Consider the following 16611-nt stretch of genomic DNA (forward strand, 5'->3'; position numbering starts at 1 on the left):
ATTCTGGAGATATTATGTGTTTTGATTTTGATTCAGTTGACACAAGTGAGAACAAAGAGAACCTGTCCACATGTCCCCGTTACAGCCCCCCACCCCGGTGCAATCTTATTTGCTAACAATCCAACCAATCGTATAAGCGTACACTGAGAAGCCCTAGTGTCGGTGTCAGTGATTGGTCCCAAACGTTTGGCGCCTCTTGAATCTGCTGCAGCCGTAGTGGGCGGCGAGTGCGATACGGTGAACAATTTGAACCGTTGCTGTGCCGAGGCGGAAACATTGAAATTTGACAAATTGTTGGGTGGAATTAAACGCTTTTGTTTTCAACACATAAACGCCGTGTCGTATATGCCAAAGTCAGGTTCAGAAGTCAGGAGAAACGGCAGCTTTGTTTCTGTTTGCCGACTCTAGGTACGTAAAGCCGGTGTCGCGCAAAGTGAATCGCTCCCTCCTCCCTGAGCTAACCGCTCGCTAGCTGCCAAGCTAACGTTCCAGCTAGCCCGGAACACGGAGCCAGCTAATCCCACCAAACACAAAGGACGACTTTGGCCAGTGTATTGCCATATCGATCCCGAATCAATCCGTTGAATGAGGACTGAGTCCCCCGTACAGGTAAAATGAGCTGTCAGTGCCGATGTCTTTTATTTCCAGCGCTTTTGTTCAAATTCAAATGGCCCGGGTCTGCTCTCGGTGCTTTGTTGGATGCTTCAATCTTTGTTAACTAACCAACTGTAAGCTAGCTCGCCGGGGTTTCGTGCCAAATTGTGTATCCCTGTCAGAATGTATTCCCTCGCAAGTCACTTTATTAGCATACTGGTAACAAATGAAACATTCAAGAGAAGTGTAAACTAATGATCTGTTATATTGGACCACACCGAAGCGGTTTTCTTATGTCGGGGAAACATATTTTGACGGGATAACGTTACAAACTTGGCACGACGTCGTCAAGCTATCGTTAGCTCGGAGCATGCTTGTTATTTGTAGCTAGCTCACCCGGTGTATAGAAAAGAAAAATGGAAAGCCTGTATTGTCATTGCATAGAATACAACGAAATCACGAGCACTACTCCTGGTTATTGCTATTAAGACACTGGTAAAACTAAACAACCGACAACAAAGGTTCCAAATTCAGTAACAACAATGTAAGTTAACTATTATTTATTGCACTAGAACAATGTTATCATTACACTAGTTTGGATATAGTTCACGTGAGGAGTCATTTAGTGCTTGTTCGGTCATCCAGAATGCTGGTTGGTGTTCTTCTTAACTGTTGTTTTTTTACTTGGCTGTACATTTCACAGATTGCTTCAAGTTGTATAGTTTTGTGATGAGTGAGAGATGGACCTGGATGAAGGGTCCTAGGGCGATTACTGAACCTTAAAAAGTGATTGACACTTCATGTATTAATGTCAGCACCAGTATGTGTCATCTGAGGGAACATCGCATCTTAAAAGCTCTGCTGGAGATCTGTGATGTAAAAATCATCCTGACTTTGTTTATAGGCAGTGGTGGAAGAAGTACTCCCATAATTTACTAATGTAAAAGTAGAAATGCCACAGGCCCGGCCCCTCATGGGTTACACTCCAACATGAGCAATTTCCCAAACGACATAGCTGTGCAACACACGTCCTTCGTTTAATTACAGGCATTCATTGTTAAAGATTTGGTGATTCTATAGTAGTGTTTGTATGGTTATTTATTGGATACAATTTGGTGAGTTTTTTTTATGCACGTTTGTAATCCTGATGAGTTAACAAGATCTAAATCCCCAAATTTTAAACCGAGTACATACACAAAGGAAGAACTGTTGAATGGTCAGGTCCAGCCCTAATTAGCGGTTATCAAATAGACCAAAGTTAATTATCATGTTTAATCTTTATTCAAGTAAATAAAACTGGAGTTTTTCCCACATCCTTGAACTACACCCAACTAAACTCAAGGATAATTAAAATGTGACGAACAGCTCATATTATTTGTCAGTTTGGGAAAATATCAGTAATACTCATGTGCATTTATCAGAGATGAGAAGGTGAGGTGGCTCATCCCATAGCTACTTCCATCAGCTCTGGGGAAAAATTACATGTTGTATTCTTTACCTGAAACTCCATTTTTATTTGCATACTTAGCTGCTTGTAATCTAAACTCAGACTTTTGAAGAAGATAGCAAAATATGTCATAACACTGCAGTCCTACACATTTCTTGCAATGTGACATATCTTTCCAGGCAGGTCTCCATGAGAGCCGTCTAACATGTCTAATCAAAAGTGTGAGATCTCAGTCAGACCAGCTTGGCCGGTATGCAGCTACTTACGCTGACTTCCCTCTGTGCCAAATGGATACTGTTGCTTGCTACACATGGCTAGATGACTGTTGTAATTTACGGAGTCATGCAAGAATAGAAAAAGTTAACGCATTCGTTTCCTTTTCATCTTCCTCCAGTTAACAGATTTGCCCAAGGAGTGGGAAAATCCTCTCAGAATTTTAACCATCTTCAATTTTGACATGTGAACACATAAGCGATGCTGTTTTTTTTTTATAGATACTAATTGAAGAAATCTTAATCAACCAAGATTGTGACTACCAATACGGTAGGGCTGGGTATCGTTTCTGTTTTAGATACCTTGAATTCGATACCGATACACAACAATACTTTTTTAGATACTTTTTGCATGAAAACCTCATAGCATTATTATTATTTGAACTATGTTTCATCATCAAAACATACATTTCTGGATCTGCAAGCAAGCCTCTTCACAATGAAGTGGGCTACAGCGTGATGGCACACTCCCCCCCACCCCACCCCCCGCCCCCCTGCCATGGTAAAGGCAGTCTCAGTATGAGCTACATTGCTGGCGTTGTCAGAGGAACCTTGGTCTGAATTGTAAATGGGATAAGAATGAGATCCAAACTGCTAGTGTAACAGACTCTTCTGTCTTTAAGTATTTGGAGAAGTGTGTCCCTGTTGACTTGCCGTAGGGCTGCCGTAAAGTGTTGTGGCTGTTGCTTTTTGTTTTGGTTTACACATGTGAGAGACCGTAAGAATGGAGCTTTTGCGATTCACTGCATCCCGTGTCTGAGTGGTTTATTATCGTTACATACACCCTGTCAAGCAAACCCAAGATGCTCCGTTACACTAGTTTGCGCTAGCTTAAAATCTACAGTCTATGACTTGCATTTAATTATGTTATGTTATCAGTTGCATTTTGTTTGTAGAAACCTCTTCCCTACTTTCAGTCCCATGATCCAGTCATTATGTAGAAGTCCTGGCAAAACGGAAAATATGAAATGAAAAAGCATTATTTGAGTAGAAACCTAGCTCTATCCTCCTGTTTGCTCTGCAGGTTGATCATGGTGCTGACAGGGAAGCGCTCGGAGAAGGGTCCTGCCTGCTGGAAGAGGAGGGTGAAGTCTGAGTACATGAGGCTTCGGCAGCTGAAACGCTTCAGACGAGCCGACGAAGTCAAGGTACACCAACACCATGCAGATATTGGAGGACAAACATTCATCTGAAGCACCCACAAATGTTAGAATGATGGAAACGACAACAAAAGTGATCACCAGCCAAAATACCCGTACATATGATGAGTCGTAGGTATTAAAATTGACTAGTTAACTGCTCATCAGAAAAAGAAGGTAAAGTGGTGAAAGTTAAAGACCGGGTTTGCTTTTAAGAATACAAAACACTGTTGTGGCAGCTTGACAATAACATCCATATAAAGTTATTTCATTATCATTACTCATGAAAAGCAGCAGCAGGAAATGTCAAGTTTGCTCGCGCTCTCATTTCCTCTTTATCTCAACAGTGTTTTGTCCCTGGGATGTTTTGTTTGTGTTTGTAACCCTCCTGTTTGGGTGGTCGAAAGTCACTAAGGAAACCTTTGCATCAGATTGGCCAGTGTAACTCAGAATCCAGTAATTCGATTTATGAGAAATGTTCTTATAAAAGTACATCAAATTTTGTTAAATTGCCCAGATGGAGAGGAGGTGGTACTCGGCAATCTGTCTGGCAGCCAGCCTCTGTGGAAGCCAGCTTCTATACATAAAAAAATCATTTGCTGATGCATTTCTTGTCTTTTGTCCTTTTCAGTTCATTAAAATATCCTTTAACTCTTCCAGAGCATGTTCAACACCAACCGTCAGAAAATCTTGGAGCGAACTGACATTTTGAACCAGGAGTGGAAGACCAGGCGAATCCAGCCGGTTCACATCATGACATCTGTCGGCTCCTTACGAGGCACCCGAGAGGTCAGTGGATTAAGATTGTTCTCGGTACACTGACATGTAGGAAAACAAGGTGTCAGAGAAATTGTTCTGACTGCACGTTTACTCTGCTGTCCTGTGCAGTGCACGGTGGATAGCGGTTTTGAGTTCCCCAGGCAGGTCATTCCCCTGAAGACTCTGAATGCTGTGGCCTCAGTCCCGGTCATGTACTCCTGGTCACCGCTGCAGCAGAACTTCATGGTGTGTATGAACATGTAACAACTGCATATAATGTAAAATGTATTTCATACAATCTTTGTGCTAAATCATAGAAGTGAAACTTCAGAGATTTATCGGTGGTCGGGACCATTTTAACTACAGCTGTTTTTCTGTGTGACACGTTTGTTTTGCATCAGGTGGAGGATGAGACGGTGCTACATAACATCCCCTATATGGGAGACGAGATTCTGGACCAGGATGGTACTTTCATAGAAGAGCTTATCAAGAACTATGATGGCAAAGTCCACGGAGACAGAGGTGAGGGTCAAGGGGCACAGAGTTTAGAGGGGGTAGGATGAGAACTTGATGATTTGGGCAATTTTCTTTGTAGTTTATGGAACAAAGCATGTATTTTTTTGCGCTCCAAGCATCTTGTATCAATATCTGAGTGGGTTTTCAAACCGAAAATAGCAACGTGTTTAAAAAATATGTAAGGGGGTGTGGGTGAGTGTGTGTGCGTTTCCTATCCGGACTGAAGAGCTGAGAAGATGGAATAGCAATTCAGGAAATCTGAGTAAAGAATTCATGAATTGAGACGCTTATCAGACAACAAAACTGCATACTACGAGTTACAATCCTGTAAACGTGTTACAGCGAAGCGTGTGTTGTGTTTGTCAGAGTGCGGCTTCATCAACGATGAGATATTTGTGGAGCTGGTCAGCTCTCTGTCACAGTACAGCGACAACGAGGATGAGGAAGAGGAGGAAGAGCAGGACTTCAAGGTAGAAAAGATGGAGCTGTGTGACGGCAAGGAGCATCCTGAGGACCCCCGCAAGGATGGCCTTATTAACAATGAGAGTAAGTCCATCACTGAGCTACCAGTGATCATCACACACGGCACAGTTATAGGCAGCCAGTACAGTTACAAAGCAACTTGTGTTTTGTTGCTGTTTTAACTTCTAAACGTATCTATTACATGGTATTATTTTGATTTTAATGCTTACGTGCTGATTGGGCAGCATTTAATATTAAGAAAGAAAGAATCAAAACCAAATCTAACTTAAAAGACTGGTGTGTAGGATTTGGTTGCAACTAGGCTGCAGAGTTTGGGCCTCCGGAGCTTCAGTAGCAATCAATGGACTCAACCTTCAGTGTGTGGGACCGCCGTGACCGGAGGAGCGCTTCAACCTCTCTGTTAGTAGGCAGTGTTGGCGTAGCACAATTCCTCTGTCACGCACTGAGAGGCTTCCCTAGCACGTTATTTTTCTATCAAAATGTTGCGAGGAGACCGTGAGTGCTGTAATCTTTAAAAAAAAACAATCAGAATCCCGAAATTGAAAACAGAATACCTACATAACGAACATCTGAATAGTATTTGGGTCCCGGCCACAGAAGAAATATTAATATTATATCCCATTTCTGCCAATAAATCCCTCTTTTGAATCTTTTAGTCAAAGCATTCCACTGACCCCTAATAGAGTATTATTTTTTGTTAATTGACAGACATCAAATGTCTGACATTAGACGTTTATTGACAGATTTTTTATTTCTAAGCACCAAGTAGGATAGGATGTTAAAGATATTTTAAACCAGTGGCTCCTACAAGCCTCTACGCTGTCGCCCTTTAAGAAATAACTGAAAGGTGCAGAGAGAGAACAGAAATAAAGGAATAAAACATGCTTGTATACAGTTTTGTGACAACTGGGGCTGTCAAAGAATAGTGCATTTTCATTGGAATCCTAAATCAACATTTCAATTCTGTTTTTATTTTTTATTTCCAATTTCTTTTTTTGCCATGTGTATTCATTCTGTTTAACCCCGGTATTTCTGCACACTTGCAGATAAAGAAAGGGCTACACAAGTCAGTGTTTCCCCCTTTTTTTTATTATTCATTCTGCTGTTGCGCACAATCAATAATATTCTCTGCTCTCGTGTTTGAACAAATGCGAGGCTATGACTCTCCACACACATAGTCGAGCCCAGGAGAGACGGGTGAAGACAAGATAACATTGTCCAACAACTGCAGAGCAATCCCAAAAATCCAAAATATATTGAAAAATGAATGTAATCATATCCAAACTTCACATTTTATATCTAGCAAAATATTATGCCTTAAATCATGTTTTTTTGTGCTTCCGTCGGGTATGTTCAATTCTTGTGAACTTGATATCTCAGGAACACCTGGAGGGAATTTCTTCTAGAATTTGATAGTCAGAGATCACCGTGACCTCACATCTTACCCAACAACCACAATGTTTTACTTCTAGTTTTCATCTGGAAAAAAATGAAACTAGAAACCCGAGTAACTGTCATTGGCCAGTGGTTTAAAAAAAAGTGAGTTTTGTGCCCTGATAGAAAGCGTGTATATGTCGTCTCCAGGCCGAACCAGCAATGACGGCAGCAAGAAGTTTCCCTCTGACAAGATTTTTGAAGCCATCTCCTCCATGTTTCCTGACAAGGGCTCCACTGAGGAGCTCAAAGAAAAGTTAGTGGGTTTGTTTGTATGTGAGAGATGTAACGGAGGGACACGCTACACTTATGACTTTGATTACACCCAGATTCTTTTTAACATGGTCAAACTCACAGCAGCCAAACAACACGTACGAACTCCCTCCGTGGGAAAAACACTGCAAATATGGACCAACAAAAAAAAGTTATTGTAGATGTTTTTGTATAGTTACTCTTTATTTTTCTTAACACGTCTTTATTTTTGTGCATTGTTGTCTGTAATGATTATAATTACTAGTGATGTTCAAAATCTACTTTAACTCTAATCTAGCTATAATGTATATTATTGAGATATTGCTTTTTTTTTTTACACACACATATCAATGCATATTGGATGATATTGATGATAATTGACAGAAAAACTTTTGTGTTCTTGTATCAACTTGATTACCAGTTGATGATTTTACACATTGCCGACCAGTTAGCTGTGCCATTAAATACAAGTGTCTTGATTAATTGGAGTTTTTTGTAACATAGAATGCTTTTATGGGGTAACATTGAAGTATCTCTGGTATTGTGGCAACACTATCACAAAGTGTGTATAAGATTTACTGAAGGAGTTAGCTGAGCGTGTGTCTGTGTGATCCAGTGCACATATCAGGATTTCTTCACAGCTGTGGAAAACTAGAATTCAGATCCCGACGAGTTTAACTAAAGTGCAGTTGTTTGGAATAGGACAAGACAAAACTGTTGCACATTGAACAGTTTTTTCGTGATGCTAAATCTTGAGTTGATTGATTTTTGTGAGACTGAGCAGAGTTTTCTCAGTTGTCTTTATTCTACATTAAAGACTGACATAGGAATTTTGACATGGTGTGTATGTGTGTGCTTATGTCTTCGTCATTCGTGTTTAAGTTAATCTCTACAAGCAGCTTTGATTTCTGTGTGTGTGTGTGTGTGTGTCTCTCAGGTACAAGGAGTTGACAGAGCAGCAGCTGCCTGGCGCTCTGCCCCCTGAATGCACGCCGAACATCGACGGTCCAAACGCTCGCTCCGTGCAGCGCGAACAGAGCCTGCACTCCTTCCACACTCTGTTCTGCAGACGCTGCTTCAAATATGACTGCTTTCTCCACCGTAAGTACACACACATAGCTCTATGTTATGCCCGACTGTGTGAAAAGTGCATGAGTTGATTTAAATGAGAGATTAATTAAAGAATTGCTGCTGCTTTTTTTTTTTTAAGTAAGAATGCTTATTTTATAAATGACCATGTTAAGGAAGTTGTCAAGTATTATAATGCATTTGATGACCTAAATAGTTCACAGCACACATTTCTTCCATCTTATGTCCTTTAGCTTTCCACGCAACTCCAAACACCTATAAGCGCAAAAACTTGGAGAACCTGGTGGACAGTAAACCATGTGGCATCGATTGCTACATGTACCTGGTACAGGTGGGTCAACTTATTATCCAATGAAGCTGCCTCTTATTTGTGAGTTCTGCTCTATTTTACTGGTCTATTCACACTAAATATATGACGAGGATGGTTTTTTCCACAATTTTGTCGAAGTATTACCTGGTAAAACTCTCAACTCGACCTGCTGCATTCCCATCAGTGTATCACTGTCCTCATGCTGTGATTAACCAGGACGGGATGGTGAGTGAGTACCCTGTGGGCGTGGGTGCTGAGCGCGTCAAGACTCCTTCCAAACGCACAGTGGGACGTCGCCGCGGACGACTGCCAAACAGCAACAGCCGGCCCAGCACTCCATCCGTTTCCTCGGAAACCAAAGACACAGACAGCGACCGCGAGGGCAGCAAAGAAGACGAGCGAGACAATGACAAAGACGACGACGACAAGAAGGACGAGAACACCAGCAGCTCAGGTAACTTAACAACTCAACTTCAATCTTTAAAGCTACAAACAACTTTCTTGGTTCCTCGAGTTTCTTTGCTTACAAACAATAAAGAGTAACATTCTTTTTAACGTTGATAAATATCTAGAAATCTCCGACCCATGTCCTGATATATTTTCAACAACACAGTACACAACTGAAGCACCAGTGCTGTATATGTTTGACCAATCAGCGACAGTCAGCCCTGCAAACCTCAACAGGAAGTTTTCTGCTGCCTGGATTCCCTGAGGTTCTCAAAAGGTTCTTGGTCCTCCGGGGAAATTCCTGTCCTAAGTGCTTGTGTCTCTCTATACAGAGGGTAATTCACGGTGTCAGACTCCAGTGAAAATGAAGCTGATTGGCGAGGCTGAAGCAGTGGAGTGGAGCGGAGCCGAAGCCTCTCTCTTCAGGGTTCTCATCGGGACATACTATGACAACTTTTGTGCCATCGCACGGCTCATAGGCACCAAGACCTGCAGACAGGTGATCCATCAATGACAAAATGTTACCATTTACTGGGCAGCTTATCCGTTTCACTATATTCAAATTTTAGTTGACAGTATTATACTTGTTTGCATGTTGTTCTAAAGACGGGGGATGATATCAGAGTGTACATTTAGGAATTGAAGAGGCATAGACTTTTAAAAAATAATTTTACAGCTATCAATAAGAGTCACCTGCCAAACTGGAAATTCCTCAGAAGATAATATTTCTCTCAAAACATAAACATACTGTAATCTGTTGTTTTTACAGCAAAACAAAGTTTTTAAGTGCAAGTACCTGATGGATACGGTTTAAAATGTTCTCTTGGCTGATCCTGCAGGTCTACGAGTTCAGGGTCAAGGAGTCGAGTATCATCGCTCGGGCTCCCACTGAAGACGAGGACACACCTCCTAGAAAGAAGAAGAGGAAACATAGACTGTGGGCCACTCACTGCAGGAAGATCCAGCTGAAGAAAGGTCAGAGGTCACCTCAACACCATTGTTTATGAAAGGAAATGGAGTTTATTAATGTGGATAATCCAGAAATGCCATGGTAGAAGAACTGCAAGGCTGCAATACTCATAATTCCTACATCTGCTTAAATGTATGTATAATTAAATGATCAGAATCTAAACATTTAATCAACTTTGAAACTCGGTGTGATAAAAGGAAAATTTGACCTGTGGGTCTAAAATGTCAGTCCATCCAAGTAGATGAGATATTTCACCCGTCTACATCTGGAATAATTCAAAGTTTATAATAACATATACATAAGCCTGGCAAAGCTAGAGGAAGCTCTTATTTTAAGCAGATAAAATGATTGATTCAAAAGCATCGGTTTTGACTGCATCTGCACCTCTTTGGACCCCTCACAGATGGCTCGTCCAATCATGTATATAATTACCAGCCATGTGATCACCCACGGCAGCCCTGTGACTCCTCGTGTCCCTGTGTCACTGCTCAAAACTTCTGTGAGAAGTTTTGCCAGTGCAGCTCTGAGTGTAAGAACGAACACACACACTCACTCACTTGTGACTGACGCAGCTATTTCCCTACAGTAATCGAATTAACTTTGCTCTACTTATGTTTGGATGCAGGTCAAAACCGTTTCCCAGGTTGTCGGTGCAAAGCTCAGTGCAACACCAAGCAGTGTCCCTGCTACCTGGCGGTGAGGGAGTGTGACCCCGACCTCTGCCTGACCTGCGGCGCTGCAGACCACTGGGACAGCAAGAACGTGTCCTGCAAGAACTGCTCCATCCAGAGAGGCGCCAAGAAGGTTGTTGATTCATTCTTAACCTTTATTCATACTTGCATACAACATTTTGAACATGGGTTTTCTGAGTGCAATCACTATTTCAACAGGGATAAAAAAAAAAACGTATAATTCAGACACCAATGGCATTCATTCAATTTTTAATAGTGTTGCCTCCTGAAAGAAGAAATAAATCACTCAAGGACTCTGCACACATTTCCAGTTTGTTTTTTTGTTTTTTACCAATGACACATGATTTCTATTTCCATTGTCTGTCTGGTTGAGACATTGTTTTTTGTTCTCATCATCTGCCTCCTCATGCCTCATCTTTACAACATTAGTAAAGAGGGATTTCTACAAGCATGAAAAATAGACGTAGAATACTCCTCAGACATCTGAATGGACACAATCAAGGTTTTTTGGCACAAAATTGGGGCCACCTCAATATGTTCTCTAACATAAGCATTTGATTTAACCTTTTCATTCTAATTATCATTACCAGCGTGGTAATTCTAGTGAACTTATCTGAAGACCGAGGTGGTAGCTTACAGTCATTTTGAGTACTTAATGGATGAAGTAGTCCATGAAGTTATTTCTTTTCTCTGAAATGGAGATCACAAACTTTCCAACAGTCGTGCATTACAAGCTCTAACAGAACTTTCCGATGTTCCCCTCTGTCTCTCAGCATCTGCTGCTGGCCCCGTCAGACGTGGCAGGTTGGGGCATCTTCATCAAAGAGCCGGTCCAGAAAAACGAGTTCATCTCCGAGTACTGTGGAGAGGTAGGGTATTTTCTGAATTGCATTGAAGGGTCAAAGAGATGTGAAAAGGTTGAGTGACCTGTCTGGTCTAGATTATCTTTATTTTAAAGTTTATTCAATTATTTATGATAATTGATCCAAAGAGTAAAATGGAAGTAATAAAAAGATGGCATTGGAAACTTAGTCTGACTTTTCATGATGCTTCATCAAAATGAAATGTGTGGATAGAAATGTGTAATGTGGTCGACGTCTTTGTTTGCAGATTATCTCTCAGGATGAAGCCGACCGTAGAGGGAAGGTCTACGACAAATATATGTGCAGCTTCCTCTTCAACCTCAACAACGGTATCAAACACACATTCACGCTTTTCTTAGTGAGCTTTTCCCGTCTGGCTTTCTTTATATGTTCATGTTCAGGCTTGAGAAAGCTTTTCACAAAGTGACCATTTGAATGCGTTGCATTTTTTATTTATTTGTTTTGCAACTGTGTGCTGAAAAGTCTTTTCTGTTCTCTACAGACTTTGTTGTTGATGCCACAAGGAAAGGCAACAAGATTCGCTTTGCCAATCATTCTGTCAACCCCAACTGCTATGCAAAAGGTGAGAAGATGAGCTGCAACCTTATGAAACCTGTATTAACACACAGATTTTAAGACACATGGTTGAATTTTTTGCTAACTCGTTGGTTCTCTGTAGTGATGATGGTGAACGGGGATCACAGGATAGGAATCTTTGCTAAGAGAGCCATCCAGACTGGAGAGGAGCTCTTCTTTGACTACAGGTCAGTAACCTGTAAAGTACCTTAAATGGTCTATTTAGTTGGGAGAAAGTGAAAAGTCGAACCAGTTAAATAACGGTCATTGGCATTATTTCAAGGTCTTTTTGATAAAAATGTAGTTTGTTTGTATTTTTCCCCAAGAAAAGGGAGTAGAGTTGTCCTGATTTCCCAGAGAATTTCCCGGAGTTTTAATTCCCAGTGTTTATTATAGCAGTATATTTATTTTAATAATGTTAATTTCAAAAACTGTTTAAAATGCACTCAAAGTTCCTGAGCTAATGTATTGTTTGTGTTTGTGCATGCCAGGTACAGTCAGGCTGACGCTCTGAAGTACGTGGGGATCGAGCGGGAGTTGGAGATGGCTTGACTCAGACTTCTACCTCCTGTGGATCAACGACACAAAGGCCTTACACTCAAACACAAACACACCTTCACTTCAGGAAATCCAGACGACTTGTCAAAATGTTAGAAAGCTTCAGGAATACTGGGAATATTTGAAGCGGAATTTTGATGCTGTTTTTATTATTTTTTTTGTCACCTTGGTCTTTAAAAACCTTTTCCTGTCTGTTTTTCAATCTTCTTGTAAATGTTTTCTTCTGTCAACAAATCTTCCTCTTCTGTCGAGGCGGGAATCTCAGATTCATAAATCTTCCCTCAGCTGGAGGTGCAGATCTCCTACAAACTGACTCGTTTTTTTTTAATATCCAAAAAGTAAATCTTCAGTGAGAAGAGACGAACCCACGACGGTCTTGTATAAAACTGGCTTTTCAATTTGAGCTTCAGGGACCAGAATCCTCCACCAGCCGCTTTCACACAACCGTCTGGACTCTTTCCGTGTGCCACATGTGGGTCAGTTTTCCCTGTTGTGTTTTTTTTATACACTGAACTGAAACAGCCACACACTCCTCAGAGTGCCAGATCACTGTCTGTCAGTAAAACAGGAGGCCGTTCACAATGCAGTGTCGCACCAAATCCTACACAGATTTTTGCCCCTTTTAAGGTCGGGTTTTGATCGTGATAACAAACTACTCATTGTTATTATATCAATAAGTTCAGTAAGAGCTGCAAGTATTAGTAAATCAGCAATAATTCGGATTAATATCATTAATATTCCAGCCTTTTGGACTGTTAATGGAAAATTATACATTTAAAAACACCTTTTCACAGACATTTTATAGACTAAAATATTAATAGATTAATGGAGATGAAAACATTTACTGGATGCAGCCCAAGATTCAATTAGTGGACATTTTTTGGACTTGAGAGATAGATGTCAATTATCAAATATAATATGAATTAACCTATTATTTATTTATTTGGTTAATCTGTTAATTATTTTGCCTGTAATGTCAGAAAATATTGAAAAATGTCCAAATGTTTTGTCCATTCCAAAACAAAATGATTAAGTTTGCAGTGATATAAGACAGAATATCAGGAAGACCCACATCATTTTTCACATCTTTGATTAATAATTGATTAATTGTTTAAGTCATTTATCAATTTTATTTTAGTTTTTGTCCGTTTGCATTTATATAGAAAACTCTTGCCCGTTTGTAGTTTCCAGAGGTGCATCAGAAAACAGATTTCAACCTTCAAAACTTGTAGGTTTTTGTTCAGTTATATTTAGATATTTCTTTTTTAAATATATATAACAACTTGAAAAATACTAAGTTATTGAAAACGGGAACATAGAACTTCTTCACGTCTTTTGATTTGTCTGACCAACAGTCCCAAACCCAAAGAGAATACGTTTTTTTTTTGCTTAAAAATGACTGAAACATTAATGAATGATCAAAGTTGCTTGATGTGGAAATTAGGAGTAACTCCCAGTCAGTTATGTATACCTCGCGATGCCTTCATAGCCTAATGGAAAAAGTCAGTCATGACATGACAGGACGACATCATATCCTGTCGGTCAACGCACCAGCAAACATGTCGTCAGGTCTCACCCGTTCGGAGAGCTGGATGGTTATAAACAGCTTGTTGAAGGACACAAGTCGCCTCCACTTTTCCTGTCGATGACTCTGCTTTGTGATGCTGCCTCTGCTTCAGGTGCTCATGTGAAAACACAAAACCAGCACTACTTCACCACGATGGGAAACTTAACCAGACACCCGGCGGACAAACACGTTGAACCTTTTGTCAGGTGACTTTCCCGTCGTAAACACGTGCAGCTCTCTTCCGTGAGAGTGGCACTGCTTTTTTATTATTTTTTATACCAAACTCAACCAAAACCACATGGATACTAGTGAAGGTTTTCATTCATGTGCTGCTCAGACGCTCGGCCGTCTCTCCTGTCGTCTCTCTCCCGTCTTTTCCCCCACAGCAGCACTGTGCTCAACTCGTCCCGACTCTGCTGCAAGCTACATGTTTGTAAAACACGTAGGATGACAAATCCCTCGTCTCTTTTGGTACAATCGACAGCAGAACGAACATTCAGGTTCAGCTAAAGAGCAAATCCTTATTTCTTGTAGGGCTGCAGGTGCTTTCAGGTCTGAGAGCCGAAGTTGATGTTACTTTGTCCAGTCCGAAAGCCAAAGAGACTTAATTTAAAATCATGTTTAACACAGAAATGTGGAAAATATTCACATATAAGCCAGAGAATAATTTGCTTAAGTAAACAACTAGCCAAATAATTAATTAATCACACTTCTGCCAGTTAATGTTCTGTCATTCAAGTGATGGAATTGTTTGTTCTACCATTTTTATGATGCAAATCTCACATTTGAGAAGCTGGAAACGGGAATATTATCTTTTTTTTCCTTGTAAAATGACATGTAGCTGAGTCACAGCTCCTGCTGAACCATGCAGATGAAGCATTGTGAGTACGAGTAGAGCACAATGAGGATGTGATGGGGAAACAAAAATCGTCCTGAGGTGTTTCTAGATGTTTAACCCCGCGGTGTCCTACTCTGCTGTGCCTTGAGTCCTTAACAGAATGCTCACCAGTCAACAGTCCCGTCTGTAAATCAGCCAAGGTTGAATTTTTTACTTTCTGCATGAAGACTAAAAAAAAGAAACCCTCTGAGTCTTTCCGCCTCTGTTCAGAGGACCTCCAATGACTGTACTGTCCACCAAGTGATGTCCAATCAGTATAAATATAATCCTGATAGTTTTTTGGAGAATTCCTCTTGTGAAATAAGCCTTTTTTTTTAAATAACGTACCAACAATCACACTTTTGACTTTCTCTTTTTCCGATGTGAATTCTGGTGCTTTAGAAGAATACTACAGACTCTGCCCCATCGTCTGGCTGACATGAAGCCATATCTGCCTCCTTTTCTTCTTCATCTTCCTGCTGATGTTCCCGTTTGTTCTCCACCTTCCTACTTTTGCACCTGTAATTTATTTCAAACTTCACAGAGGCGGATGTCTCGTGGTGCTGTGCTGTCTGTAGTTGATAGATGACAGACAATGAAACCTGGTGCTTCTCTCTTGAGTGTTCCTACACATGTCCAGTTTTGAGATTTGCCACATCAATCTTAAAGATTTCGTGACCCTTTTATGTGCATGCAAATGGTAAATACAAATACTCTTGCCACTAAGGGTGAAATATTTCAAACAGAAATGTGTAGGAACCCTTTTTGTTTTATATAAGTTGTTTAAGATTATGAACGTTTATTGCTGATTCAAATGAGCCTTCCCATGTTCCTAATTTTTCAGTGTTTCGTTGGGGTGTGACGGCATTTAAAACCCATGTAAACCAGTGTGTCATCCCAAAACAAACCCTACAGAAGCTGCTTTCATTGATAGACCGATGTTTCAATCAGTTAATGTGGGAGAAAAGCTTCTTAAATGTCTAAATGGAACATGAATTGCTTCTTAAAAACCATAAAATCCGTTCTTACCGGATCATTGTTGAAATCAAAACTGCAGGTTATTTATAGTTTCAGACGTCTGCCTGTGTTAACTTTTCACGCTTTTTGTCAAACAAGGACCACTTTTTTCCTCTGATGACACAGGTGCTGATTTTGTAATGTTTACAGGGAATTTGTTGTTCAAAGTGATGCAGATTAAAATATTATAAATGGTCATTCTTCTCCTTTCCATTTTGTTTTAATTTGGACTAACAGAACCTGGCTCTTTAACATTAACATTTTGCATTCCCCATGTTCCTCTCACTGAAGTAACACGTGTTCATCTGATCAAAAAAAAAAGTGAACAAAACATAGTATAGTATGTCAAAAGAAGTCATTGTATATAGTATGTTGAGGAAAGTGATGGAAAAATCTTTGTATAGTTTGCGGAAAGTCAAAATATGTTAAAAAAAAGTGATAAAAAAGTCACAGTATATGTTGGAAAAAGATATGAAAAAAGTTGCAGTATGTAAAAAAAAAGTATAGTTTCCCGAAAAAGTGATTAAAAAGTGTTTATATGTCAAAAAAGTTGATGTAAAAAGTCAGTATAGTATGTTGAAAAAAGTCAAAGTATAAATATGTTGAAGAAAAAAAATATAGTAAAAAAGTAATTGTATAAAAAATATAGCATACACATAAGTGATAGTCTAAAATACATCCACAGCAGTACAACCCATGCTGGTTCTCCTGTATGTTTGTTTCTGTTTACTGTAGATAATACACAAAAT

At 40.1% G+C, this 16611-nt stretch overlaps 1 protein-coding gene across 2 annotated transcripts; it reads left to right on the forward strand.

The window, feature by feature from the left end:
• The first annotated feature begins 238 nt into the window (after positions 1–238).
• On the forward strand, positions 239–16060 carry ezh2 (enhancer of zeste 2 polycomb repressive complex 2 subunit). Of its 2 annotated transcripts, none has more exons than XM_084034008.1 (19): positions 239–609; positions 3338–3461; positions 4113–4241; positions 4341–4457; positions 4613–4733; positions 5094–5273; positions 6795–6900; positions 7834–7997; positions 8219–8316; positions 8512–8749; positions 9075–9241; positions 9582–9717; positions 10116–10241; positions 10338–10516; positions 11178–11273; positions 11515–11596; positions 11770–11850; positions 11947–12031; positions 12335–16060. In XM_084034008.1, the coding sequence occupies exons 2-19, from the start codon at positions 3345–3347 to the stop codon at positions 12393–12395; spliced, it is 2283 nt and encodes a 760-aa protein (XP_083890134.1). In that variant the 5' UTR covers positions 239–609; positions 3338–3344; the 3' UTR covers positions 12396–16060. The 2 variants fall into 2 exon arrangements, with proteins under 2 accessions (XP_083890134.1, XP_083890135.1); XM_084034009.1 differs by having other exon boundaries at positions 239–408.
• The last annotated feature ends 551 nt before the right edge of the window (positions 16061–16611 follow it).

This window comes from Eutrigla gurnardus (genome assembly GCF_963514095.1).
Source record: "Eutrigla gurnardus genome assembly, chromosome: 18".
In the NCBI taxonomy this organism is placed as follows: Eukaryota; Metazoa; Chordata; class Actinopteri; order Perciformes; family Triglidae; genus Eutrigla; species Eutrigla gurnardus.

Bases quoted from the DNA above. Each gene is read 5' to 3' on its own strand.
- ezh2 (XM_084034008.1), top strand. From the start codon at position 3,345: ATGGTGCTGACAGGGAAGCGCTCGGAGAAGGGTCCTGCCTGCTGGAAG. The intron at 6,901-7,833 runs GTTAGTGGGTTT...TGTGTCTCTCAG, and splicing joins ACTGAGGAGCTCAAAGAAAA to GTACAAGGAGTTGACAGAGC. The intron at 12,032-12,334 runs GTCAGTAACCTG...TGTGCATGCCAG, and splicing joins GAGCTCTTCTTTGACTACAG to GTACAGTCAGGCTGACGCTC.